Source organism: Scomber japonicus, chromosome 7, assembly GCF_027409825.1.
Source record: "Scomber japonicus isolate fScoJap1 chromosome 7, fScoJap1.pri, whole genome shotgun sequence".
NCBI lineage: Eukaryota > Metazoa > Chordata > Actinopteri > Scombriformes > Scombridae > Scomber > Scomber japonicus.
This window is the reverse complement of record NC_070584.1, coordinates 28,617,031-28,644,772: the sequence shown is the minus strand read 5'-3', so window position 1 is coordinate 28,644,772 and position 27,742 is coordinate 28,617,031. Positions and strand designations below refer to the sequence as shown.

The 27,742-nt window shown below is 38.4% G+C and overlaps 2 protein-coding genes across 2 annotated transcripts in view; one reads left to right on the top strand and one right to left on the bottom strand.

The window, feature by feature from the left end:
- The window catches only part of fnbp1l (formin binding protein 1-like), a 64,973-nt gene extending 62,292 nt beyond the window's left edge, over window positions 1–2,681 (top strand). The window contains exon 16 of the mRNA XM_053322944.1: window positions 728–2,681. Coding sequence (XP_053178919.1) covers window positions 728–735 — 8 coding nt within the window. The 3' untranslated portion in view covers window positions 736–2,681. The remainder of the gene's footprint in view (window positions 1–727) is intronic.
- Window positions 2,682–7,819: 5,138 nt separating this feature from the next.
- bcar3 (BCAR3 adaptor protein, NSP family member) overlaps window positions 7,820–27,742 on the bottom strand; it is a 68,085-nt gene continuing 48,162 nt past the window's right edge. Inside the window, exons 6-18 of the mRNA XM_053322941.1 lie at window positions 19,523–19,651; window positions 17,681–17,806; window positions 16,953–17,069; window positions 16,153–16,388; window positions 14,830–14,930; window positions 14,193–14,327; window positions 13,739–13,882; window positions 12,245–12,861; window positions 11,437–11,552; window positions 10,374–10,545; window positions 9,672–9,783; window positions 8,269–8,472; window positions 7,820–8,159 (exon numbers count right to left, since the gene is read on the bottom strand). Coding sequence (XP_053178916.1) covers window positions 7,981–8,159; window positions 8,269–8,472; window positions 9,672–9,783; window positions 10,374–10,545; window positions 11,437–11,552; window positions 12,245–12,861; window positions 13,739–13,882; window positions 14,193–14,327; window positions 14,830–14,930; window positions 16,153–16,388; window positions 16,953–17,069; window positions 17,681–17,806; window positions 19,523–19,651 — 2,388 coding nt within the window. The 3' untranslated portion in view covers window positions 7,820–7,980. The remainder of the gene's footprint in view (window positions 8,160–8,268; window positions 8,473–9,671; window positions 9,784–10,373; window positions 10,546–11,436; window positions 11,553–12,244; window positions 12,862–13,738; window positions 13,883–14,192; window positions 14,328–14,829; window positions 14,931–16,152; window positions 16,389–16,952; window positions 17,070–17,680; window positions 17,807–19,522; window positions 19,652–27,742) is intronic.

Sequence of the window (27,742 nt, the reverse complement as noted above, 5' to 3'; positions counted from 1 at the left end):
TTATCAAATCTTACACAATCATGAAGTGTTGTAAGTGGAAGCTGCCAAATGCACAAAAACAAACATAAGGTTAGCGTAAGGTCATGAACCTGCTGCCGTATTGCTGCTGCACATTAGAGACATAGCTGAACACTGGACTTCTCAGTTCATTCATAACATGCTGAGTTAGTGCTACATTAACTCTGAGGAGACAGCAGTTAGTGGATATATTAAAATGCTTCAAAAGCTTCTGAATTAATCTTTTCCTTCATGTTTATGTGTAGCAATGCAGTTCCATCATTAAGTCAAAACCCAGAGAGGAACATCGTCATTATTGTTGAGTGGATTGCAACGAAAGGTTTGCATGTGACAGGGCTTCAAATGTTGTTTTTGTTTATTAGTTTCTTTGTCCGAAAAAACCTGAAGAAGTGAAAGCTGATCTTGGCAGCTCTGACTCCTAACAGCATTACCAGACAGAAGCTGCAGGATACCTCAAATGCTTTGGATTGTTTTCTTTCACTTTCCACTTGGCGAACCCTTTGAAGAGAAAGTGAAATCTCCCTGATGGAAAACCTGACGTCTACTCTTTCAGTTTTTTTTTTTTTTCATAATTTTTACACAGAAAAGATGATAAATTTAACTGTGTTGACTCTGTCAGACATCTTGCTTAACATCCATCACCTCTAAGTGTGTTTTTCTTGGTGTGTATGCGTTTTAGTAACTCGCTCTCTCCCCTGTGTGACTGCAGGTTCCTGAGGGCTGCAGGGTGGCCGGGCGATTTGATTGGCTGGTGGAGGGCTCACGCTGATTGCTGATTATTGGTGGTGGGGGTGACCAAGAAAGAGAAAGAGAGAGAGAGAGAGAAAATAAGACAAGAGAGAGGAGGAAAGGAAAAGGAAAGAATTGGTCTGAGAGGCAGGTTTGCATGTCTGCATGCTCACAAATCAATAATCAAGAAAGAGCATTCTGGGATAGTAGAAGACGAGGGAGGGTCGTACAGTAGGTTGAAGAGCAGATGACCCCTAAAGCCAAAAATAGGCACCATTAATATTTAATATCTTAATGTTGGATCCCATGTGATAGCCACTGCAGAAGTCCCAGGGCCTTCCAAGAATTTCTCTAAAGAGTAGCAGAGCAGTGAGTCTTTAGAGACCTTTTCAGACCACAAAGAACTCCTCAAGTTTGAACTTGTAAGGGTCTTACAAGTTGGGACTTCTGTGATGGCTACACGTCTTTAACAGTTTTGAGCAAATTTTATCACATCAAGGGGGAACAAACATGCTGATCTCTCTCTCTGATTTGAAAAATTCAGGAGTTTTCCATTTTAGGATCCATCCTTAACTGGAGGACAGTAATCCATGTGCATGTGTACTTGAAAGATTTAACTCGGAGAGCAGAGCAGCAGCATGTTTTCCTCTCTGATATGATGTGAATTAAAGTCAGTCTTCTCTCTGTAAGGTGCTGGTCAGAGTGTTTTTGGAAAAGTTGATCTAAGCCGCTTGTAGTGTTATTTAAGTTTTTTATCGCATATAGCATTTTCCCACTCTTATAAATGGGTTCCACAAACCACAAAAATAGCTTTCTGACAAAATATTCTCATCACAAATTCCGCACATGCTTAAATGAGAGGATGTCTGAGCAACTCTGTCCACTGAGGAAGATCATGAGATGTGGCTGAAGGCTTTGGAAACAACAAGTAAGTGGACTTTGTGATGAGTTATTTTTTGTCAAACTGCTTTTTCCGAGTTTAAGAGTAAAGTGATCTTAATTTACAGATTCACATTTTTTCCCTTTACCACACTATCAGCACTTCATCTTTTCCCCTAAACCTTTGATCCAGCTCCTGAGAGAAACATCAGCTCAGAATATCAGGGTTTAATATCTTTCAGGGTCAGTTTTTTTTTCTTCTAATTTGCTGCCACTAACAATATCAGCGCTGCACTGTTTTAACTCATCCTTGTTATATCATTATCATCATCATCTGTGCTCTGTTGGTGATGTCTGCCTGCCTGCCTGCCTGCCTGCCTGCCTGCCTGCCTGAGCCACTCTGCTCCTCATGCCTGCCTTCATATGTCACCAACATACAGTCGCTTGTCTTTAACGTGTCATAAATGTCTCTGAAAACATGATCAGGTGTTTAATCTGCATTTTTTTGTAAGAGCGTGTGTTTGCAACTCTGGCTGTCTGGACTGTGTTGTATGTTGAATGCAATGTCATCATGATGTCTTAATGAGTTTCCAGCATGATTTATTTATTTATACGATCTCCTAAAACAGCAGCTGGGTCAAATAAGAGATACTCGTTAGGCAGGGCTATCAGATGAATACAGGACCTCTCCACTCCTCTCTTTCTTCTTCTCCTTTTCCCACCTTGTACTCTTCTTCTTCTTCTTCTGCTACTCCCGGGTTGCAATTCCACCAGTTGACCACCAGATGGCAGCATTTCCCCACCAAACCACAGTTCAGCTCGAGCAGGACCGGGACACTTCATTAATAACACCAAACAAAACAAAAAAAACAAAAAAACAAAAAAAAGAAGAGCTTCGATGTCTTTGCAGTCTGACTCTGCCTTAAAACTTCCTGTTGTTTTACTGTGGAGGGATAATTATTATTATTCCACACACGTATCTGGATGTGTCTGCTCTTCTGCCTGACTACGTCTCCCATCAGCCACCTGGGCTCAAGCCCCACCTCCTTGGGGGAGGACTCTCAACTTCCATCTCCCTGACAAGTTTTTTTTTTTTTTTTTTTTTTTTTCATTTAATCAGTTGTATTTGTGAATGTGACGACACACTCACGCATGTATCGATGACCTGTATGCACACATTTTATGGAAGGCCAAACAGGCCAAAAAGATATGTTGCATATTTTTGACCCCTTTGGCTTTCCATACACTTTTAACATGTAAAAAAATGTGCACACACGCCTGCGTTATATGAGTGATGTTACTTTTTACCATTGAATGATTTGTACATATTAACATCTTTTTATGTCATGCTGAATGTGTTTCCATGGTGATTGTTTTTAGGTATGTTTGATTGACACTCTTCATGAGAGACAGTAAAGGTTTGAATTGAACCGATGCACTTTGCCCTGAAGTACTACAGCATTTGAATCTGACTAAATGAGAGAGTGAGTGGATGAATGAATGGATTGAAGGTCTGTGGTGTTTGCGGATAGAGGTGTGGACTTTATGAATGACCACTGTGTAGCAGCGAGAAACAAAGTAAGACTCTAGTAATATTCTCTTCTAACTGGTTTTTTATACTCCTTTTGTAACTCTTGACGAGCAACTTTTTTTGCATGATTTTCTAGATTCTTTGAACTCATTAATTCGTCTCTATCAGCGTTTTAAAGTCTCTCTGGTGATTCTTTTTTTTCTTTTTTTCTTAACCATTCGCTCTACTCGCTCAATATACTAACACAATTACACACCTAATGTAAAACTTCAACTTTGATGCTATTTAAGACAAAAATGCCACTAACCAATCCTCTCTTGTCAGGGTAATCTAAGCAGCAGGTCCGCGCCTTTTAGTTGTAATCTGTGTTTCTTCGTTGAAGCTGTGAAATGTACAAAATGATGCTGTAGATGTTACTTGAACTTACTTGAACTTTCCCCCTCCTTCAGCCACACTACTACTCCGAGTTTCCTCTATCTATAACCGATTTGCATTAAAGGGGTATTACAACGATTTTTTTGATATCACACTTCGATATAGTTGCAAGAAACAGATTAAAACAAGAACAGTGGAAATCAAGTGGCGAAAGCAGAGACATCTTCACTTTTAGTCCTTAAATATGGTGCAAGCTCAAAAAATGTTGGAGCAACTTAATAGCATCTTTTTTTATAAGACCATCCCTGCCTACTGCATCCTTCAAACTACACTACACCTCCAGTCTTGAAGCCCAAGCCTACATATCCCTAATGACATCATCAGGGCTATTTTTTTTTTTTTAATTCACAGGTTGAGTAGTGTGCTTAATTTGCACGATTTTGATCTGTTAAATTAGTGGAGTGCCTCTTTAAAAACGCCCTCTGCTGATTTTGGATGCAAAATGGTGCAAATGATACAAACTTATCAGTCTCTGCAGTTTGTTGTTTTTTTACTTTTACATGATGCCTTGTAAACCTGTACACAGATCTATCAGTGCTTTTATTGATCTGTATACATATCTGATATTATTGTTTTCCAAATAAGAATAAACTACACATTATCTGCTCGTGATTTCCTAAACTGAGCTGAAAACTTATCAGATATCAGATGTGTGTAACAAAGTGTTACATGTTGATTTTATTTGTTAGAGTTGTAATCATGTCATACTGTTAATTAATTAAATATTCAAAGCAATTGCTGCAACTAATTATTATTAATATAAATGTTTTATTAATTGTTTAGTCTATTAAATATCAAAAATAGTGGAAAATGCCTATTGAAAAATCCAAGCAGATGTCTTCCAGTGTGCTAGGTTTGTTTGACAGACAGACCAAAAAAACCCCAAAGATATTCAATATACATGAAATAAAACAAAGTAAAGCAGCAAATTCTCACATTTTAAAAACTGGAGCTGGTGAATGTTTGGCAGTTTTTGCTCAATAAATAACAAACTGATAATTGCTTAAGTATCAAAACCAATACCCAACTTGTGATCTCATGCAAGACAAATGCAGGCAGGACTTATTCAGATTGTGGAGGTGATAATCCTCTGATGTATGTAACATGAGGATAAAGGGCAGTAATATGTAGAAATAGTCATTTCTGTTTGTAGGAAATGACTGTGTGTAGTTGTCTGCAGGGCGTTTTTACTAACTCATAGACTGTTTAACTCCTACATAGACGGTGCACTTACATTTTTCATGCTTTCATCCCTAAATGTCCTTTTTGAGTTCATCTCATTGGCATGTTTTTGAGTGTACTGCCCCTTTTTAATCACGATTGTCAATAGCAGCTTTTTACCAAACATCCCATTAAGAAGAGCAAAGCTACCTACTAATGAATATACCTGTAAAAAAACAAAACTGTGAGCTGCATACTTTAATAGCCACTGTGCTGTCATTTTGAATATTATGCAAAAAAAAACCAAAAACACGCATATTAACAAATCAGCTTTGAGATGCTCGATGCTACGATGAAGTTTGCAGTAAGTTCTTGTAAAAACAGTGGTTTACTGAAACCTGCCAGGCTATACTGTGAGCATGGTGCTGTTTATCACCCAGAAAAAGCCAGACATGTTCTTCTCTACATTCCTCCTCTTCTTTTTAAAAAAAAAATAAACTGATCATCCTGTACAGACACTGCCCAGCTGTTTAACTCCAGGGTCACAACCAAAACCCTTTTTATTCTCTTCAGCAGGTTCAAGGTGTCTCAGCAGGTTATTAACATGTCAAACCCATGTGTAGATCTGTGTGTTTTTACCATGTTGTATATGTTGTAATAACCGATGGCAGTACTTCTCTTTCCATATTGTGCACATCTTTTTACTTTGAATGTTGTCAGACACTTTGTGAACAAAAATGCTTTTTTTTTTTGTTTTTGTTTTTCTCTTCCAAGATATTGTTCAAATAAACAGCAATGAAAAGCAGATTTGTGTCAGTGAGGTTTATCTGTGAGGGGAGGAGAAGAAGAAGAAAAGCAGTAAAATAGTAACTTCTAATATCTAGCTTTGCCAAATGAGACCTGAGATTGACATTGAGTGTGAAATATAGTGAAATATAGTTTGTGAAATGAACACTAATGTGACTGAAATACAGAGTATACAAAGAAATGCAAGTAAATTATGATTTTACTCCTTTAAATTTTTAAAATCCTGAAAATTAATGACTAATTGAAAGTGGAAAATAATATTAATTTATGATATTTTTAATATTTCTGGCCCTAAGAAACCCAGAGGGAGTTATAAATAATAATGCATCAAAATCAATGTTGTTGCTAATCATTGACATACTCCAGACTGTGATCATCTCTCCCAAAATAATTATATTTGCATTTAGTATATGGAGAATAATTCTAATTTTGTTTTTTTCATTAAAAAAAAAAGTTGTATGTTAACAAACTGGCATTTAAAGGGTTAAAATGTTGAAAATGAATGAATATTTGATAGTTAGAATCAAAATATGATCAAAACTGATGTTGGTTAAAATAATAATTCATCAAAAGTGGAAAATAATGTTAATTTCTAGTTATGGCAGTCAACATCAGATATCAGTGCTGCAGGCGTTTCTGCAGACGAGGTGACACTTTGGACCAAAACAGTGAAACGCAAAGCCAAAAGTATCCAAAAGTTTTCAAGCAAGATATGAAATCATAATTTGTATTTTTTAAACTCTTGTCACACAAATATGTAGCCCGTTTGACCTCCACACATCATACACCATATTTATTCAATCTTAACCACAGTAGTCATAATATAAACATATTAAAATTCATCAACATCTTTTTTTTTTACAGTCAGTCTTCTACAGAAAATATATACATTCGATTATTAACATGCTTACGTGTCACATATGTACAACTTTAGTCTGAAATGTTAACATACTTTTGTGTCTGTGGATTCATATGGAAACACAAAGTCGGTTTCTTATTTGTGGAAGTGTGTTGTTGTATAAACATTTCTATCTACATTAACACAGGTGCACAAAATCTTATTTGAAATTGCTGCTACGATACAGATTTTTTCCTCCTGTGTAAATAATCTTCATATTCTCTGTAGGTTTCAGGGGAAATACAGGTTCCACCCAGAAAACATCTCAGGAACATTATTATTATTATTATTATTATTATTATAATGCATTATATACACTCTATGTATGTCAAAGATCAAAGAGATTTAAATGTTTCCTGATCAGAAAAAGATGCAGACACCTCATCATTCATTACTTCTGTTAAATATTAATTCTTCTTATCTAGAAACTTTTCCCTCTTCTTTCACACTGTTCTGACTTTCCTGACTTAAACTCAGGAATCAGAGTTATCAACAGCTTTAAAACACCGTGATGTACTTTTCACAACATTAACTGGAATGTCAATGTAAAAAAAAATAAAAAAAATAATAAACAACAAGTGCATCTTACTGCAGGGGGTTTTCCCTTAAAGTCTCTCTTGGCTGTTTTGATGCTAGTTCAGTTGAGACCAAGCTGCATGTTTAACATTTCATTTCCACTGCTGTAACATCCAGCAGTGGTGAACATGTGGCTGCTTCATCTCCTGATCTCAACAATGGAAACTTATGAGTACAAGTTAACTCTCCTCAGTGGAAATGATGGATACATTTTTATAATATGTCTCTTACTTTTGGTGATTTTGATATTGTAGTATAAATTTAAAGATTACATGTTGCTTCATGAGTTTACCAAGGCTCATAAATCTCAAGAATGCACTGTCACCAAGTTAAACACAACAATGTTGTATTAAATTATCATTTTGATCAAATGTGACTGTTGCACATTATTGTATAATGTTGTGAACAGAAGTGTGTTCCTCTCCAATGTGCATGGGGGTGATTTCTTATTCTCTTTTATGTCTTTTTTGGAGTGTGGGTTGTTTTCAACGTCATAAAGTTGTTTTTTTTTCATTTTGTAGATTTAAACTTTAACTGGACAGCGCTGCTATGAGCCTTGGAAAACCTCTCCTTTAATTCTCCTTAAATTGATGTGTTTGATTGTTATCTTACTGAATATAAAAGTTAAACTCTCACACCCAGAACAAGATAAAACACTGTCCGGGTTGTAGTCAACATTCTGACTTCTGCTGCAGAAGAGTCCTTATTTGAAGTTTGATATTGAACCATATCTGCTACCTCAGACAACAGATCACTCTCTGTCCACAACTTTAATGTTTCGTTGCTGCAGAGAGAGTTTTTATCTCATCTTCCCTTTCTCAAACCCAGTGTCTGATCCCCCTGATGTCACTTTACTCTCTTTCACTGGAGGACCAAACACCGTCAACTGGTCAAACTTGAGTCTCTGCATGTATGTCCGTATGTGTTGTTTGCTCAGTTGTCTAAGTCATATCAAGGTTTGCGTTTTGGGTGGGGGCTCCAGTTTCCGTGACAAAGCGGTGAGGATGAGGTTGAATTTGCTGTAGCGATCTGATTGGTTGACTGAAGCTCCGCGACTTCCCCACAGCAGCCGCAGCTGAAAGTCCGTCTTAAACACCTCCAGCAGCTCTTCGTCACACTGGAAACCTGAATGCACAAACACACAGAAATCATTTTAATATATTGAAAAAATAAAAGATCATTAATTTTACAAAAAAATTGAATATTTATATATTATAATGAAACTTATTGTTACCTTGTAAGATCTTCTGTGCGTTCGCCGTGTAGCTCATTGCGTTATTTGCAACGCCACGTGCAGCCTCCAGGTGGCGCAGCATGATGTCACAGCCCTGGTCGCTGGTCTCCCAGAGCTCCGCCCCCTCAGGTGTGATTGATGGACGCTCCATCAAAGTGAGGAGAGGCAGCAGGAGGGGGAGGCAGACCACCGAAGGGGAGGAAGCTGCGGGAAGGAGAAGGAAGGTAAAACTTTTTTTTAATTGCTATTTAAATATTAAAAACTTGAATTATTGTGTTTTTAGGATAACAGACTTTCTTTTAAGGGTGTCATCATTTAAAAATCATAAGAGAATAAAAAAATCTGCATCATTATCAGAAAATACTGTAGATATTTCAGGCTTCTTAAACTTTTCATACTGAGAATCACGTAAAATGTGGATTAAAGTAACTTCAAAATAACTTAATTGGAGGTCTTAATGGTTACCTATGGTCATAAGACTTCTTTTAAATTCACAATTAACTGGTTTAAACACTTAATTTAAAAAGGTACATGTGAGGGAGCTGCCAACTAAACTTGAAAAGGAGAAAATTTAATCGATTTCATGCCTCATGCCTTGCTTCATTCATTCATTCAGTTATTACATAAATTATGATGGAATCGGTTCAGTCATAGATCAGTGCCCTCGAGTTTATATGAAAGAGTTTTGACCAGACTGTAGATTAAAAAATGATTAATGTATTTGTATTTCACAGGATGTTCGTCCTCCTGTCCATAATTTAAAGCTGTAGCTGCTAAATAATGAGCAGCAAGACAGATGTTAGGGGCTCCACAACTGGCCAAAACACACACACACACACACACACACACATTCATAGGTCTCATATGTTTGACTTTTAAAAAATGACGATCTGACAAGTAAGGAGCTTCAATTTCAGCCTAATTTTTTCTTTTTTTTTCCTTTTTTTTCACACAGCCTTTTTATTGATGTGAAGTTGGATTATTTCAGTTGCTCTTCTTGGGTCAAAATATTGAAGTGACGTCAACTTGTGGTCTGATTTCACCTCATTATCATTACACTTCATCTGTATCTGAATATCTTTTAATCTGTTAATAAAAATGGAGTAAATGCTCACAGGACACATTGTGATCAGATGAAGCACATTTGGTGTGACATACTGAAGAATGAAAAGAAAATCTAGTTGAATTTAAAAATGGATGATGTAATGTCCAGTTATTGCCTTTAAGATAATGAGAAGGTTTATTAATAATACCTGGTGTATTAAGGCCATTGGATTGGATGCTGTTATTCAGATACAGATCACATGTTGTTTTAAGATATGACTATATTGTGTCATATGGGGGCATCAGTAAAACATGTTTACCTGTAAATAAGACAGATTCATGTGTATGTGTTAGCGTACCTGAGCCCTCGTAGAGATTCTTGTAGAAAGGTTTGAGGGTTTTCTCGTAGCTGATGGCGGTCTGTGTGTAGTTCCTTCGCAGGGCTGTCCACGTTTCCTCCAAACGGCTGATCTGAACACCACAGAAACAAACATCAGCTGAGTCTAAAATATTGTTTAAACTTTTGTAATGTTACTTTCATTTCTCATCGTGGTCAAATACGGTCAAGTAGTGGGTGAGTTTTTAATATGCTTTCAACTAAACACTGATTTGAGGGAAGGAGAAGAAGTTAATCGTGTTCACAATTCACAAACTACCAGTCAAAGGTTTGGATATAATTTCCTATTCACTTAAATAAGAAAACTGACTGGTACTGTGTGTATTTGCCTCACGTTTTTGTCCATTTTGACAATTTGGACTATTAAAGCTGCAAATCTGATAACTGATCCTGTTATTGGAGGTTATTCAAGTTCATAGAATAACATAAATAACAAGCACATTGTGTTTTTATCACCATTGTCTTAATATGCTTAAATACTCAAATTAAAACCCTCAAACCTTCAAAGTGTTTTTTGGGCATAATTGAGGGATTTTCCCATTTATCGTCTCTATAACATTGATGGTCATGTGTTTGTTTTGCTCTACTGTGCTTTTGACATCATGTTTGTGTTTTGTTTCTTTTGCTTGTGTGTTTTTGTGTTTTGTGTGCATGTGTGTGTTACCTGCGGCAGGTCCAGAGCTTTCATCAGGGCGGTGAAAGCAAACAGGTCGCCCACCGTGTCCTTCAGCTCCAACGCGACGAGGATAATGCGGTTTAACGTGGACGCCCTCTCCTCCACGCTACCCGTGCACCCCAGAATATCCACGGCAACGCCTATCGCCATGGTGTGGTGCCTAGGAGACGGAAGAGAGAAGTAGATTATCAACACCACCTGATGGCAACGTAATGTATCGTGTCTGTTTTCCGTTTCGCTTCACTCAGTCTCTAATCTGATCTTTCAGTGTCCGTCTGTTGGTTCCACAGAACAGAAGTCTGAGTCCGCAGGGGGAATTCAGTTTTTTTTTATTACAGGATAGCTTCTGTATTTACCAGACAGCACAGTACAATCAATCAACAGGAATCACTACTGACGTCATCTCAGCTTAGTGCAGGCTGCAATTAAACCAGTATTGGCTTGTGACCCCATAAATACATGAATACCCACTCACATATAGATACATACAGACTATTGCTGGATTACTTTGATTCTAAATGAATTTAGGGACATTTATTAATGATGACACATACTATTTCACACTAAATCATGCCTGTGTGTTCAGATTTGACAGTAACAACCCTGAGAAACAGTGCAGCTTTGGCACTAAGGCTGTTAAAGTTCCTTAATTGCCTCCATGTGCTGTGTGTTTGACAGTGACTGCAGCAGCTCCATCTGCTGACCTGAAAAGCTGCCAAATAACTTGTTTTTAGAGCACCTGCACATCTCTCCCTCTCCCTCTCCCTCTACTCCTGCGCTCCCCAAGAGACACGTGCCTCACTGTTTGAAAACCTCTGGCTTAACCAAGTTGAGTTTTCCTTCTCAGTTCTGAGCACTTCATGTTTGTACATTTTTAGAGGGTTTAAATTTCCTGAAATTATTGATGACCTGCATGCAAAGGCACACATAACTAAAAGCATAAGAAGCTGTGTTTCATCCTCTCACTCTCCATCTGTGTTCTAATATTCGTGCTTTGCTTTTGTATGCGTGTATATATATATATTTATTAGATTTATATGTTTTTATGTACCTTTCCATCAGGTCTAGCCTCAGCTGTCGACCGTGTGGCAAGGTCACCAGCTCGAGACCGGAGGCGACGCCCATCTGACCTTTCAGCTCTGCAGACACTCCGAGTATCCTCGCAACCTGGAGGAAAACAGTTTTACAAGTGGACGTTAAAGCAGCGGTCAGTTACACTTAGCGTTTTTTTATTTTCCCTCTCTCATTCTAGCGAGCGAGTGTGTCGATTAGGTGCAAAGGTTTGTTTGCTTCAGGGTTGTTTTCTCTCTGAGTGATTCGCCTCCGTCATGAGGATCACTTTATGGCAGCAGTAACATCAGATTCAGAACCCAAATCTAATTTTGTGACACAGACACACACACACACACGCACACACACAGAGGATGTGTGTGTAACAGCCGCAGTAAACATGTTTACCTCCAAATTAGACACATGTGTGTGTGTGTGTACATCTGGTGTTTCTTGAATTTTCTTATTATCTGTAAGTGATTGTCTAAAATGGAAATTAGCATAACCCTTTCTAATAAGCCGCCTTATCTCATTTTATATGGCTGAACTTCTGGTTTTATTAAAGACTGATCAATAATTTACAGATTTATCTGCCTTTTATAAGTTCTCAATAACAACGTCCACTTTAGTTGATTGGGAAACTCTCCAGTGGACCATTTGACCACTTAAATTAACATTTACACCTACAGATTTGCAAAATGATGAAATCATTTATTAATGACTGACATGAAAAAAAAAAATTGCCAAAAGGTTGTTTTTTAAATTTTCATGTGTTTTCCATTGATTACAGATGTGTGGCACTTGTGTACCTGGCAGTCGGCCATCAGCAGGTGCCTGGCGATACTGTGGTGATTGTGGCTGAGTAGCAGCTCCTTCGCTCTCTTCAGCACCACCATCTCCAGCGGTTTGTTTTCCGGCGGCAGAAGCCGAGAGCTGAAATCTGCTGGATGGAACTTCGACTCCGTCTCCACCACCGGCCGCAGGAAACTGCTCCTCCTGTCTCGCTCCACCTCCTCCCTCCTTGCGTCCTCTTCCTCATCCTCGCTGGTGTTTTCTAAGGCTGCGATGGCGTGATGGTAGGAGCTTCTGTCGAGCCCTTTCCGCCCTCCCACCTCCCCCTCCTCCTCTCTCCCTCCCTCCCCTTCTCGCCTCAGCCTCTCCACGTAGCTGCAAATCGCTGGCTGAAGTTCGAGGCTGCCGTCTGTGAGAGAGTTTGGTGAATTCAGTTCTTCCCACTGCAGTGGGCTGCAGGACCTCAGCTCTGCAGGGCTGGGCTGCAGGCGATCAGTCCGTCCTGTTATTGCCTCTGAATCAGGATAATAAGCCAGCTCAGCAGGTGAAACTACAGAAGTGTGTGAGTCTGCAGGGATGAGCTGATGCTGAAACTTCTGAGGCTTCACCGGAGGCACCGGAGGAACTGTGGTAGCTGTGAAATAACAATCACAATTTACTTAAAAATTACATACTTTCAAAGACTTTACTTTTTAATAAATATGATGAGTAATTTTTCATCTATTGTCCCTGAACAGATGTCACAATAATTTCATTTAATTAGGACATTAGCACAGACAGCATTTATTAGAGACACTTGTAGACACTCGATTTAACCCATATAAGATCAAATTTGACCCATGTTTACATGTAAGACTGTAGATTCAAACACATGTTGTATTCTTTATATTCTATATTCTCATGGACCATGAAATTGTGTTTTTTCCCCATATACAGCATAAACAGAATACACTCTACATATACACTGACTGATGGGGAATTTATGAATGTGAATTGGTGTAGCGACTAATTATGAGTCAAAATATGAACAGTATGTAAAGGTTAATCATTTCTTATAATGACAATAAAGGAAAAGGATTCAAAGCTAAAGGACACATGGTGAAATGTTCTTAAGTCAAATTGATTTTAAATGTTTTATTTATTAGTATCAATTGCAGATTAATTGAAACAAGTTTATTTTTAATATATATAATGTTGAATATTTAAATGTGAACTCTGTACATGTGCTTGAGCCTGTGTTGTATTGGTGACTTCATTTAATTAAAAGGGGGGCTAAACAAAATGTGTGTGTATCTGGTTTCACTTGTTAACAAACTGCTATAATGTAAAAAGGAGTTAATAATTAATAATTTTTACAGATGTTATAATTATCTCAATTATATATGGAAGCATTTCATGACAAGTAAATACAGCATTGGAGTAATTACCTCCGCTCCTCCACGTACCACCAAGTGTTTCCATACATGTGGCGTCCAGAGAAGGTGCAGCGAGGCTTGAGGAGGTGGAGGAACAGTCTGTAGGGTTGGAGGAGCAGGAAGAGGGGGGAACCAGGGGCTGAAGACAGGGGGAGCGAGGCAGTCGGCCCAGCGGCACCTTGCTGGGTTTGGGTGGAGGTTTAGGACACAGCTGGCTGTCAGAGCCACGGATGGCCTGACCTGGAGATGCACAAACAAAAGACATTTCTTATCTCTTTCCATGACAGTGAACAGCAGAGGCCACAATCTGTCTTTTATTTACTTTCCGATAATAAATTTACATCAGACCCACAGCAGGTGACACAGCACATGAGCACTGTGTTAAATTTAATTTCCTTTTCACACGCAAAACAATGGCAGGAGTAAATAAAAAAGAGGGCTTACACCTACAGAACATGACTAAGAGCACGAATGAATGATCCCGAATGCAGCTGTGGTCCTCAACAGATGTGTGTAAAATGGATTTTTATCTTCCAACACGTGCACTAACCTGCCAAAGGCTCTACAGATCTCCGTGGGAAAGAGGGGCTCAGCACTGGCTCGCTGCCCGTCCGAAACACCGGAGACTTGGGGCCGGAGCCCTGGAGGAGAGGGTCGGGAGGCTGCTGGGGCTGGGGTTTGGATCCTAGAGGGTGGAGAAGAGACAGGGAGGAGAGCTAAGATTATTACAGAGATAGAGCTAAACAAAAAAAAGGAAAATAAGAATAAATTGAGGGATACAAAATAGGAGATGATGAGAAAAGGGTTGAAATGAAAAATTCCGGCAAGGGACCTGTTTCCTGTCGGCCTCTATATCACCGACTGTCAAATAAAGGCAAAAAAGCCCCAAAATCTTTTTCTTTTTTTTAATTAAATAAATACAAATAATAAGTAAAGGCTTCAGCACACTTCAAACAAACTAGAAGGTAAAACAGTGCAGACTTTGGACAGTCTCTGCTCAACGTGCTCTTAGTGCACATAAAAACTGATGGAGCATTCAGGGCTTGTGCACAGATTGCCTACAAAAATGTTTGGATACATTTCACCTGATTCTGACATCAGGATGGGGGTTTCAAACACTGTTAAGCAATCCTTAAAGTACTCCATTCAAAGCATCCCAAACTATCAGGACTCTTACTTATACTTACCAAGCGGTAAGAAGCTTTCTGATTGGTGCGCTTTGAGTGGGCGTCGCCTCTCCTGGGTGTGATTGAGACTTGCTGGTTGGCTACCACAGCGATCCTTCAACCTGTGTGTGTGTGATGGATTAAAAAACACAAAAACTCACATAAATAAACACACTCACGTATAAACACACACAGAGAAGAAATAAACTATCACATTTTTAAATGGACTATAATCAACATATAGAACTTTCTAGCATCTTTCAGCTCAGTTTAGTTTCCCAGGACCAAAAATGAACTGTTTTGCTTCTGTCTCAACACAATTTTTGGCCACAGCAGGCAACTCTTTCCTGTTTTCCAAAACTCTAAAAACCCACTTAACACAACCTGCTCAGCACCAAGTTAGCAACTAGCTGGTGAATATAGCAGAAAATTTAGCAACTACAGAGAGAGAGATGTCCCTCGAGACTTCCCGGAGTTGGCAGAAAGCTAAACAGAGCTGAAAGGAAAGTGAATATTTGACTTAGATTCACTGCTGACCTGCTGCGTGGTATGAACTAGATGTGTAAATACTCAACTGTTTGCCACGTTCACCATACTAACTTTATATGGTGATAATTTGTCAAGTTTTGCGTTTCTAACTTTTTTCCGCTGCCCTGAAGTGGCCAAAGAATATAGGATTAAAATACACAACTAGAGAAAATAAAGAAACAAGTCTATTTTTCTCTATCTGCTCTTCTTTTTTTTGGTTCCAAATCCTTTTCTCTCTCCTTTCACCCCTCTCTTGTCTTTGTTTTGTTATACTCCAGACTACATTTATCTTTTCCTTTCTCCCGCTCCGTCTCTTTTCCCAGACAGATATGGACCCCATACGTTATGCTCCATGTACTTTTATACAGCCTAAAATTACACACTTCTGTTCCTTATCATATATCACAGTGGTTACACTGTGTCTTTATTTATAAAGGACTTACGCTTACATATGGAACATGTCATATATTCAGCCTATTGCCTGGGTGATGGATGTAAAGAGCTTGGGGCTTTAAGTTAAAAGCTTAAAAGCGGGAAGGGGATTTAAAGGCTTGATTTAAGAGAGAGTTTGTGAGAGAGAAAGAGAAACAACGAGAGGAGGAATGAGTAAAATGGGTCTCAGTCTTTTTTTCAAATTTAGCCTATAACACTTTCAGTAACAGGCTTGTTGTGGTGCTCGAAGCTAAAAAAGTCTTTGACGCAGTATTTGTCAAATCCATCAGTGTGTTATTGTCTGCAAACAAACACATTACTCAGCTGATTACTGACAAATATTAGCGATTTTGGTGATAATCGGTGTGTTTGTTCTGTACAAACCTGAGCTGGTTTCCTCGACTAATGCCGTTGTCTTGGCAGTGCGTGGTGTCGTGTACGCCGTGTGCGTTGTCGTGCGTGTGTCCGTTGGTGATGTTGAGGCTGAGGCGCTTCTGGTTCCTCTTCTCCTGCTCTATCAACCCCGCCTCTCTGTGATTACCGGACAGTCCGTACTTCTCTTCCAAGCAGCGGAGCGGCAGCCCACGGTTAATTGGCTGGAAGATGATGGCTCCCACCACCTGAAATATGAATTTAAAAAAATAGAAAAAGAGATAAAATAAAGAGTAAACTGAGCCAGATCTTCTCTGAGATGGTAAAGTTTATTTGAGTTGGGGCATAAATCATGGAAAGATGTCCAATCGGATTCCTTCCAGCGACTAATTTTAATGACTGATTAAGTTATAATAATTATTTTAAACACAAATGCAAAACTTTATTCATACAGTGCTTGTACAGAATGATCTGATTGCTTGTTTCAAATGTGTTTGAATCAGGGAAAAACATAGTAAAGAGTAAAAAGTGAGAAAGTAATAAAAGTAAACAGATTCATAATAATAAAATCATTTTTTGTATAATTTCTTCCTCCTTTTTTAACTTTTTTTTGTTTTCTATTTATTTCTTTACTATCCCACTTCTGCAACTGCGTCTGTTAGATAATCTACAGGTGCTGTGAGCAAATTAAGACATAAAACAATGACCCCTCAAAACTAGCTATGTCACTGATCATTAAGAAATCAGCTATAATAAAAAACACATCTGTAGATTTTTTCCCCCTCATAAGAACAACGTTGACTAAAACCCACCTGGGAGACAGGTTTTCTGTTGCCCACGTAGTATCTTATAAGAGCAGGAACGCTGTCGAAACCTTCTCTTTCCAGCCGGTACTCCACTCTGGAGTAGGCCTCGTTCAACATCACCACCTGAAGGACACATCCAATCATTTATTAGTTTATATTTTACTGTAGGTGCAGTCGTAATAATACACTTTTTATGTCTATTCTTAAATGAGTTAGACATGTCAATAAACTGTGACCATAAACATTATATACACAGACCAGGTTGTGTTGATCTCAGTGTGAAATAAGGCGGTTTAATATAAAACTGAAGACAGTTGCTCTCACCCTGTAAACTCGTGTAAATGATGATGTAGTATATTTTTCAGGAGTTGATGGACCAGACAATGACGTAACACCAGCAAATGACTTAATTACTTACATCTGACATATCCATTAGGATGCACTAAAGACTTTCAATCTCGAGAGGCTGAAAGTCACTTAAAGTACTGTCGGCTTTAACTTTTATGATATTAGCAAAACAATATAAATAAATGAGGCATGACAAAGAACTGATGGTGCCATTCCTCCAGTGTTTTAGGTTGTCGCTAAGGCGTCACCGTAGGAGTTGAACTTTACTGTGAGAGCATAAATGCCCATCTTTTTAATTCCAATCAGCCTTCTAGTGGTTACACAGTGGTAAGACTCTGTACAGATTCAACTGTTTTTTCTAGTATGACACACATAAATAGTCTTACCTTCTTGTTGATTTTAAAGTGCTGAGCGGCATTTCTCCATTGGGAGGTAAGAACGTAACTTCCTGGAATGGACAGTGAATCGCGGATCAAGAAATCTCCGTCCCGCTGCACCAAGTTCTCTGCAACCTGGAAGAATGCAGAGGGTTAAATATGGGAACACACACTCATACGCACACTGAGGCGCATACACACACACATACGCACAGACACAGAGGCACACAGTGTTTGCTTACAGTACAAACATTTAATTAAATCTAATAATGGTATGCTGTTATACTGTTACCTTCTTTATGAGCTCAGTGCCTGCTGGTCTGCAGTGTTTACGTAAGACATGAAGATATTTAAAGCTTTAATTGTTTGTCCATCTGCCGTGAAGATTAACTATAAATCTGATTTTACTAACAACAAAAAAATCTTAAGTCAACATCCACTTACTAGATATTAACCCCTCCACATGACCTCAAGTTTTATAATTGATGTCACAACTGAGCTAACACTAGAGGATGTAGTTGAAAGCTCAGAAAAAGACAGTAAGTGGCCTTTGATTTAAGATTAATAGTAAAAAATTCTTATATATATATTTCAATTCATGCAAATATAGCTGGGAGAATTGTCTGATTAAAAAAGAATAATATGCAACTATTTAATTTTTTTATATATATTTGGGTTTTAGAATATTGGCTAGATGAAACAAGCTATTCGAATATGTCATAACACTTTGTACTAGTTTATAGACAAAGCTCTTTATCAATTGAGGAAATTACAGACAGATTAGTCAATAATGAAACATCACAGCAGTAAAGCTTCACTATCAAGTTACTCACTTAAACAATAATGAATACAAAAACTCAAAAGCAAAAAGACACAACAATGAGAATTATTGTTTCTTTTGACTCCTGAGTGATCAGAGAAGATAATAATGAAATATGAGACAAAGAAGCACATGAATAAAAGAAAAGATAAAAGTAAAATAAAGAACAGGAGATGAGGAGCAGATAGAAGGAATAGAGGTGGTTGATGTGATAGTTAATAGATAAAGCTCTTTATCAGTTGAGGAAATTACAGACAGATTAGTCAATAATGAAAATAATCTCCGGTTGCTGCCCTAAATGCAAACATAAAAGCTTGTACATGTCTGGATGCAAAATTAGGTCTTCATTAACTTCCAGCTCTTATTAAATAGGAAGAGATTAGATTACACTTCACTGAATCAATACACAGTTGAAAATCTGGGCTATGCAAACAATTCAAAGACGAGAGCTTCAATATTTCATTCAAAAATTAGAACTATGTTTTTGTTTGACGTGTAACAAATAGGCTAGAAATCTTATTTTTACTATAGCTCTCTCTCTCTCTCTCTCTCTCTCTCTCTCTCCCTCTCTCTCTCTCTCTCTCTCTCACACACACACACACACACATGCACACAGTTACACACTTTAATTAAGCAAGTGTTTGTATAGTATATAATGGTAGTTTAGTTAAACCAAAGGAAGCAGCTTATTAAAAACGATTACATCTCAGAGCAGGCTTTCATGGGGAGCTAAGAATCTCTCTCTCTCTCTCTCTCTTACACACACACACACACGCGCGCATGCACACATGAACATACACACACCATAAAGAAAGAGTCTTTTTCATACACTGACCTAATGTTACAACCTGAGCTCTGCTGCTGAGGCCACTATTTAAGCTATAATCTTCCTGTAAGCACTGTGTGTGCAGTGTGGCACTCTAATAATAGGTGATCTGGTTCAACAAGTTTTTAACCAAGCTTTTAAAGGGAGGGACTCATGACTAAGATGAATGTGTGTGTGCATGCAGGTAGGTGTGTGTGTGTGTTACCTGTCTGGGTATCGCTCCGTGGTACCATGCGTGGCTTCTCGGCTCCTCGCTGTTCATCTTCAACTCTTCCTCCAACTCTCTGCGAAGCTTCTCTGAAGGACAGTCCAGGATAAACTGATCTCTGGAGAACTGCAATAAAAACACAGAAACAGAACTCATTAATGTGACGGACATCCGCGGGAAAACACGCCGAAACAGACTTCACTGTTCCCAGCCACCCATGCATAGCACTGATGACACCCTAATGTTAAATATTCCCTATGCAGATGACTTCTCAGTGAACTTTAGCAGTTGCAAACATCACAGCAGTAAAGCTTCACTATCAAGTTACTCGCTTAATACAATAATGAATACAAAAACACAAAAGCAAAAAGACACAACAATGAGAATTATTGTTTCTTTTGACTCCTGAGTGATCAGAGAAGATAATAATGAAATATGAGACAAAGAAGCACATGAATAAAAGAAAAGATAAAAGGTAAAATAAAGAACAGGAGAAGAGGAGCAGATAGAAGGAATAGAGGTGGTTGATGTGATTGTGTAAAAGTGACTCCTCAGTGGTTGCATCTGTCACTGACCACATTATTTTTTTGGTTTTATTTGTATAGTTTTACAGATCTGACAGGGATTAAGAGGACAAAAAAACCCAGTGCAGCCAAAATATGCACTTTTTTCTGCTTTTCTATCCTGTTAATTATTCTGCAGCCCCTCAGATTTACCTTACTCGTTGTAGCTGTAGTTGTAACAGCACTAACAATAGTTTTAAACGTGTCAATGTCAATGTTTTTTTACCACAACTACAACTACTACTATAACTGTTTTAATTATAACACATTTTAAATAGAGGTAATGTCTCATAATGCTGAAATTTTGGTACCTTGCAAGGCAGCTAGATTCACGAGATTTCAAGATCACGCGAGAATCCATCTAGTCAGGCTTCAAGTCTTCTTTAGGTCTGAACCATCAGTAGTTCGGGCCGATCAGTGACCCATGAGGGTTCTTGCATGATCTTGTGAATCCGGCTGTCTCGCGAGGTAAGAAGGTGAAAAACGGTTCATCCAATCACCTGCCGAGTATTTTTTTAAAGTGCCTGCCCTCTTCCAAACAGCTTCCAAGGATGACTTCTCAGATGTTTCTGTACAACAAACCTGATGGTTATCTAATCACAGCAGAGGTGTAAATACACATGCTCAGGCATAAATGATGTAAAGGCTTCCTGTAAAGGCTTGCTTATGTCAAAGTCAAATCAAGCTAATTTTATTGTGATTTTAGCCTAAAATCACAAGTTTGCTACTATAATCTGTATAACATAGCATTTTAAGCACAACACACAAACCCTCCACCTTGCAGCCCAATTATAAAACAATGTTAATAGAAGGTCACCCAAATCATAAAATATTACAAATCCAGAGTGAAAAGACAGACAGGTGAGATGTGAAAGTAAGACAGATCTAAAAGTTTTACTGATTCAAACACTTGACAGACGGAATGATTGATCAAAGTTTGGAAGATCAAATAAGTGAAGGACAGAAAGATCAGGTAATACCCTGACAGGCTGGCGAGTCAGCACAACCACCTGCACCACGACACACACACACACACACACACACACACACACACACACACACACACACACACACACACACACACACACACACACACACACACACACACACACACACACGCACACGCACACTTACATGACAGCTGCTGGGTCTCTGCATAGCTCCCTGTTTCTCTCTTCCTGAAACACACACACTTCATAGCCAACCCATACTCAAAACTCACACACACTTTTTTGTGGTTTTTGTCTCTCTATAATTCAACAGCTCCCTTTCAAAACACACATTAGTCTTCTCTCAAACTTTCTCGCAAGCAACACACTCACATACACACACTCTCTCTCTCTCTCACTGTCTCCTCAGTGATTTTCCTCTCTTTAACCCTCCCTCGTTTGGCTTTCCACCCACTGCCTCCTAATGTGATGTCATCATCATCATGACCCAACCAACTGCCAAGACCTGCCTCCATACACACCCTCACCTGGCATACATAAACACACACACACACACACACACACACACACACACACCCTCTAATGACACACTTAACAACCTGTTCTTGACAACTCATTTTCAGTAACTTGTGATCAGTTACCGGTAATGCCATTTCTTCCGTAGTGAGTATTCAGCAAACACTTGCCTGTTTCATTATAGACGTGAAGTATCTCTCAAAATCAGATAATAATAACAATAATATTGCATTTTTAAAGCATTTAGAGGCAGATTGCATTCATTAACAAAAATAAGACAAGCAAATCAAACATCAGTCTCCAGGTGGGAGGTAGAGGTAGTGCAATGGATTGTTATTTAGATTAGAGTAATATACAGATGTCAGTCAAAGGTACCATTATTTCATTTTTATGTTGTCTAAATATCTGAAGAACGTGAAGCCCCATACTGCAGATCCAGCCCAGTCTCATTTTCTTTACCACAAGTTACTGACCTCTAAAAGACAGTTGTCCTTGTCTGTGTAGAAATATTCTCACTGCTTAGACACACACCATTGATAGTGTGTGGATATCCTGATCCTTCATGGTAGCTTTGACTGTAAAAAAGTATTTCTACCCCTTTTTTTGTAGAATTCACACACTACTCCCGTGCTGCAGGAAACAGTACTGGTCGATACTCCTAAACAAGCACAATACCTCCAAAACAAAAAATCCTTCGGGGTTTGTTTTGATCTGTATTTCTATTGGTTCACTGCCAAGAAAGAAAAAAAAACAAATCAATGACCTTTTGTGTGCTTACAGCATCCACTGCACAAGTCGCTCTGGCTTAGACACACAAAAACATGGCCATCCACGTGTAATGATCCTGCATGTGTAGTGAAATTAATGTTAATAGTTTTAAAAGGACTAGGACATTATGTTCCTGTGGTTGCTCAGTATGCACATATAATTTATTTATCGCTTCGTATTTGCACACAATGCTGTAAAGGACCAGTGTGTAGGATTTAGTGGCATCTGCAACTCTCAACATGAAAGGCCCTTTCTAGAGGCCGAGTCTGGTTTGTCTGTTCTAGGCTACTGTAGAAACATGGCGGCCTCTGTGGAAGAGGACCCGCTCCCTATGTAGATATAAAGGGCTATTTCTAAGGTAAAAAAACACAATTATTCTTATTTTCAGGTGACTTCTAAACTAATTAAAACATGCTTATCAATATTACATAACATTTCTGCCAAGTCTGTTCGTCTAGATGTCATTCAATTCTACACACTGCACCTTTCTCCTCCTATCCTCCTATTTATCAGTCGTTTAATTATCATATCAGCATCAAGTACATAAAAATTAAACATAATGTGGATTCACATTTTTTGGTATTGACTCAGAGTTAAATGGCTGCCAATCTCACTGTTACTCAACACCAGTCAAAAAGACAAATAGCCTAATTTTTCTCATTATTTGGCAAACTAAACCAAGTGTAAAAAAAAAGAAGTGAAGAATTCAAAAAATGACCAAAAAGGACAGAACAACTGACACCCAAGTTCCGTTTCTGTGGGATGTTGAGTTCAGCAACTGTTTGCTAACATAATAGCGGGGGGGGGGGGGTGATACACTTGCACTGTTATTCTGAAAAAGAACTTGTCATTCCTTATGAGTATTAAGAATTAAGTTGGCTACTTGTTGACATGGAAAGATGCTGCTCATGCTAATGCTGACGTCTCTCATCCCACCACATGTCCTGCTGCAGTCACAAAGTGCATGTTTTTATAATAACATGACACGGCTATGCTATCGTTACAACACAAAATGTTTCAACTTGAAGACATTGGCAGAAGGTCGACATGCAGCTCCTGCTAAAATCAACTGCTTGGTTTAAAGAGATCTTTAAAAAAAAAAAAGAAAAACTGCCAGAAGACTCTGAATACTAAAGCCTTGAAGACTGTGATGATCAATGGGTGGAAGCTCTCTGAAGAAGACTTTGATCCAAACCTGAAGGGGAGATGGTGGCAGATGGTGGGCTTGCAGTGAGCTACGAGAGTCCTGATTTTAGCTCTCACACACTCTCTCTCTCTCGCTCTCTCTCTCTCACACACACACACACACACACGCACGCACATACACACGTGCAAAAAGGGAATTATTGAGCCATGTGCATGAAATTGGAAATATATCTATAAGCGTCTCCATGTAACTGAAACCTTGTGCATCCTTTTATTTCTACAGTATACCTCTCTATCACTCTCTCTCTCTCTCTTTCTCTGTGGCTTCTCTACCTTTCTGCTCCTTTCTCCCCCCTCTAAAGTCATTAGAATAGACCCCTCTGCCCTCAGTCTCCACGTCTCCATACATGACAGGAAATCAACGTATCCTATTACAGCTTCTTCACAGAAAACAACAGAGCAGAAAACAACAGGCTTGGCGTCATAATGCTCCAGCGCCGATTTTGTTTGTTTCTAGTCTGAAGCAGGGACACCAACCAGCGTAGCATGACTTGTGTTATATGACTGTGTGTGTGTGTGTGTGTGTGTGTGTGTTTGTGGAGTAGTGGAAAGTACTAGGGCTAGTGAAATTGAGCTGTCATTCATGCAAGTCCTGCAGCTGCATACATTCATATTCTAAAGCATAGGAACATAAAACCCTGGTAAAAATCAATTAAACCACTCATGCATACTAAACCAATCCAATCAAATGTGGGCACTGCTGATGAAAATCTGTGAAAAACAACATGAAAAACTCTGTGTGTAGGCTGATAACTGATACCCAAAATGTTTTTTTTTACTTAACCCACTCAAATCATGAAGATTAGAACATAATCTGCAACCAGTGATTCATGCCTCCCACTACAAAACTTGCTCCTCCCTACTAAACACAATTGTAGACGCTCATTAACAAGACTAGCAACAAAACAAGCTAAATTTAATTGAATGAAAAAAAAAGATATACTGTATTGTAGAGCAGGAACAATACAGTATTTGGAAGTTATAGTTTAATTGCCTGGGATTGGACCAAAAAACATAATATTATCTTAATACACTAACAATAGATCATTTTTGTCATATTTTCGGTTGGATATTTTTATAATCAATGCCCCCCCCTTACTGAATATAACTGTTTACCGATTAACAATAATGAGGAAACGGGCAACAAAAGGAGTAAAGTGTAATTAAATTTAAAGAATAAAAAGATATACTGTATGTAGAACAGGAACAACACAGTCTTAGTGTCAGTTACTGTTTTGTAATTGACTAACAAAAGTTTAATTGCCAGGGTTTTAGACACAAAAGGCACAATGTTAATGTTAATACACAGTCATTTGATTTTGAAGTGTTTTCTTAGTGATTATCACCTGTCAATCAACCAATCTATCCATCCTAAATTTATTATGTTTTGGTCTGAAAGCAACTTCTGACAGCCTAGCTAGCATGACAGCTCTCATATTATTCAGAAATTCAACTTTATATCACCTTTATTCTGTTTATACTTTGTTGTTAATTGTTTTAATTGTCATATCCTCTTACACCTCAGGTAAAATCAGTATAAAAACAGCCTCTAACCCCATTGCCCGGGCAGCGTGCTTTTCCTGTTGTACCAGCTTGACACAACAAATCTAACCTGACAGGAGCTGAAACATAAGAGCCTGTGGTTGATATTAATTTCGTCTTCTTCAGCTTGTGTTGCAGTTCCAGTGAAATATGGACCATTCAATTTCATCTATTAATTCAATTATCTTTTCCATAAACATTGATTATAGTCACACCTGTGAACCACAATAACATTTACAGTCACACTGCCAACAAGGACTGATGAACAGAGGAGAGAGGATGAATGGAAGAGGGGGGAGGGGGGATGAATTGTGATTTAAACAGAGGGAGGAGATGGATGAACATGCATATAAAGAATGAGTAACAGAAGAGTGCATTGAGAGAGAGAGAGAGAAGCAGATGAGAGAGGAAAAAGTGGAGTGAAGGAGGGAGTGATGGAAGGAGGAGAGAGAAGGAGGAATAAGAAGAGATGGTGGATGGTTGATGGGAGTGTTTTTACAGGCTGGCCTTTAATAAGACCCTGCAATATGATGTCATCGTCAGAGAGCAGCTGCATTTATACTGTACCAGCCCGTGTGTGTGGTGTGTGTGTGTGTGTGTGTGTGTGTGTGTGTGTGTGTGTGTGTGTGTGTACCACGACACAGCAGTAACAGTACAGTGAACTGTAGTGATCCGGTTTAAAGCAGCCTGTCTTTCCCGCCTCCTTATTTCCTTCCCTCTCCTTCCCTCCTTCTTGTTACAGATTACACACGTTTATGGCTTACAGATTGAGCCATAAAGTCACACAGACACTTTCGTAGATGAATGACTTTATTAAAAAAGTGAAATATGTGCAGTGACATCTAGCTACGGTGCACGTGAACTGTGAAACCAGTTAATCTAAAATCAGTGTGATGAGAAGAAGACGGTTTGATTGTAATCATCCTGTGATACTGACTCACAGATCAGATCAGGAGTGAAGGTCAGTGTTAGCTGGAGAACAGGAAAGTGGAGGTGAAAAGTAAATATTTTTGCTCAAGTACTGTATTGGAGTAGACTTTTTAAAGGACTTCTATATCAAGTATTTCCATGTTAACTTTGCTGGGTACTTTCACTAGAGCGTGCTTTAAAAGGAAAATATTGTACTTTTTTTATTTCTCTTCATTTATCTAATCGTTGTAGCTACTACTTTTGTACATTTTACATTCGGTGTGGGATATGCTTAAATTCAATTTTGGCAAGAATCTCATTCCAAAATGTCAATTTTCAGACCTGTTAAACTGAGTGAAAATGCATTTTTTCATCTTAATCTTATACTGTAGTTTTAGAAACAGAATCATGTTCCTTGACAGCTTTAATGTGAGGCATTTCTGTTGTTTCCATTGTGTTGTTTAAGATTTGAGTCTTTACTGGAAAGAACCTGTAAGAACTTTAAGTTTTTTAACTTTTAGGAAGAGTTTGGAAAAAGGACTTTGATTAACACATAAATTACCTCAACAATAGCTGCCTTAGATAATTAATTTGGTTTCTATTGTGATTTTAAGTAGGAATTATTGCACTGTCCTACACAGGGAGCATGCTATAATTGGTAGTTGCCAACTATTCGATCAGTTGTCAGCTATTTTGATAATCGATTAGTCATTTGGAGTCACTGCTTAAGAAGAAAATGTACAAATTCTCTGGTTTCTATGAGAGTAAACTCAATATGTTTGAATTGTTGACTGACATCATCTTGAGCTTTTCATTTTATAGACCAAACAACTAATCACTTAATTGAAAAAAATAATCGCAGCTCTACACTGATGCAAAAGAGTTTCTAACTGATGCATAAATCCACCCAAAGAAGGAGGATAGTGTTTTTATTATCATTGTGTTGCATTTGAGAAAAAAATAAACATTTTCTGTATTGCACTAAATTGAAAATACCAATTCACAACATTGGTCCACAGGCACCAGCATAACTGTAAACGCTCAAGTGAAGATGAATACAGTGGAGTCAAATTCAGCACATAACCACTGGGGAGGCCACTAGGCTCCACTACCTAAAAAAAAGCTGATGTGCCGTAAAGAAAAATCTCTTACTCAACATTAAATTGCAGCAGTTTTTAGAACAAAAAAAACACAGAGGGCTTTGTTCAAAAAGGATTTCAACTGAGCGTGGATTTTCTTAGGATTTCCTGGATTTTACACAAGAATATTAACCCTTGAAAGGTTTGTGTGTGTGTATATATATGGTGGAGATGATACCATGAGTTCAAAACCAGGTCTTGCTGTTGCTGTGACAATCCAGTCTTAGCTAGCGGTCACCAATCAGAAGCAGCAGACAACTCTATAAGCTGCTTGTCCCTTGAGTTCAGTTAGAGGGGGAAGACAAATAACCTTTTAGCATTATAACTCTGACTCCTCATCATCCCACACACACACACACACACACACACACACACACACACACACAACACACACACACACACACACGTATGCACTAGCAAGCTGAGTAATCCTTGTCTTGCCCAAATCCTCCTTGAACTGTTATGAGTCCATTATGATGTGAGAGCTGAGGGAAAGCACTGAAACCAAGATTCTTAGATGATACTTTTGACCTACGGTTTATGTCTGACATGAGCACTTTAATCTGAGGATGTGCAGGATGGAAAACAACAAAGAGCCTGTAAACTGCCTGAGGTATAAAGCTG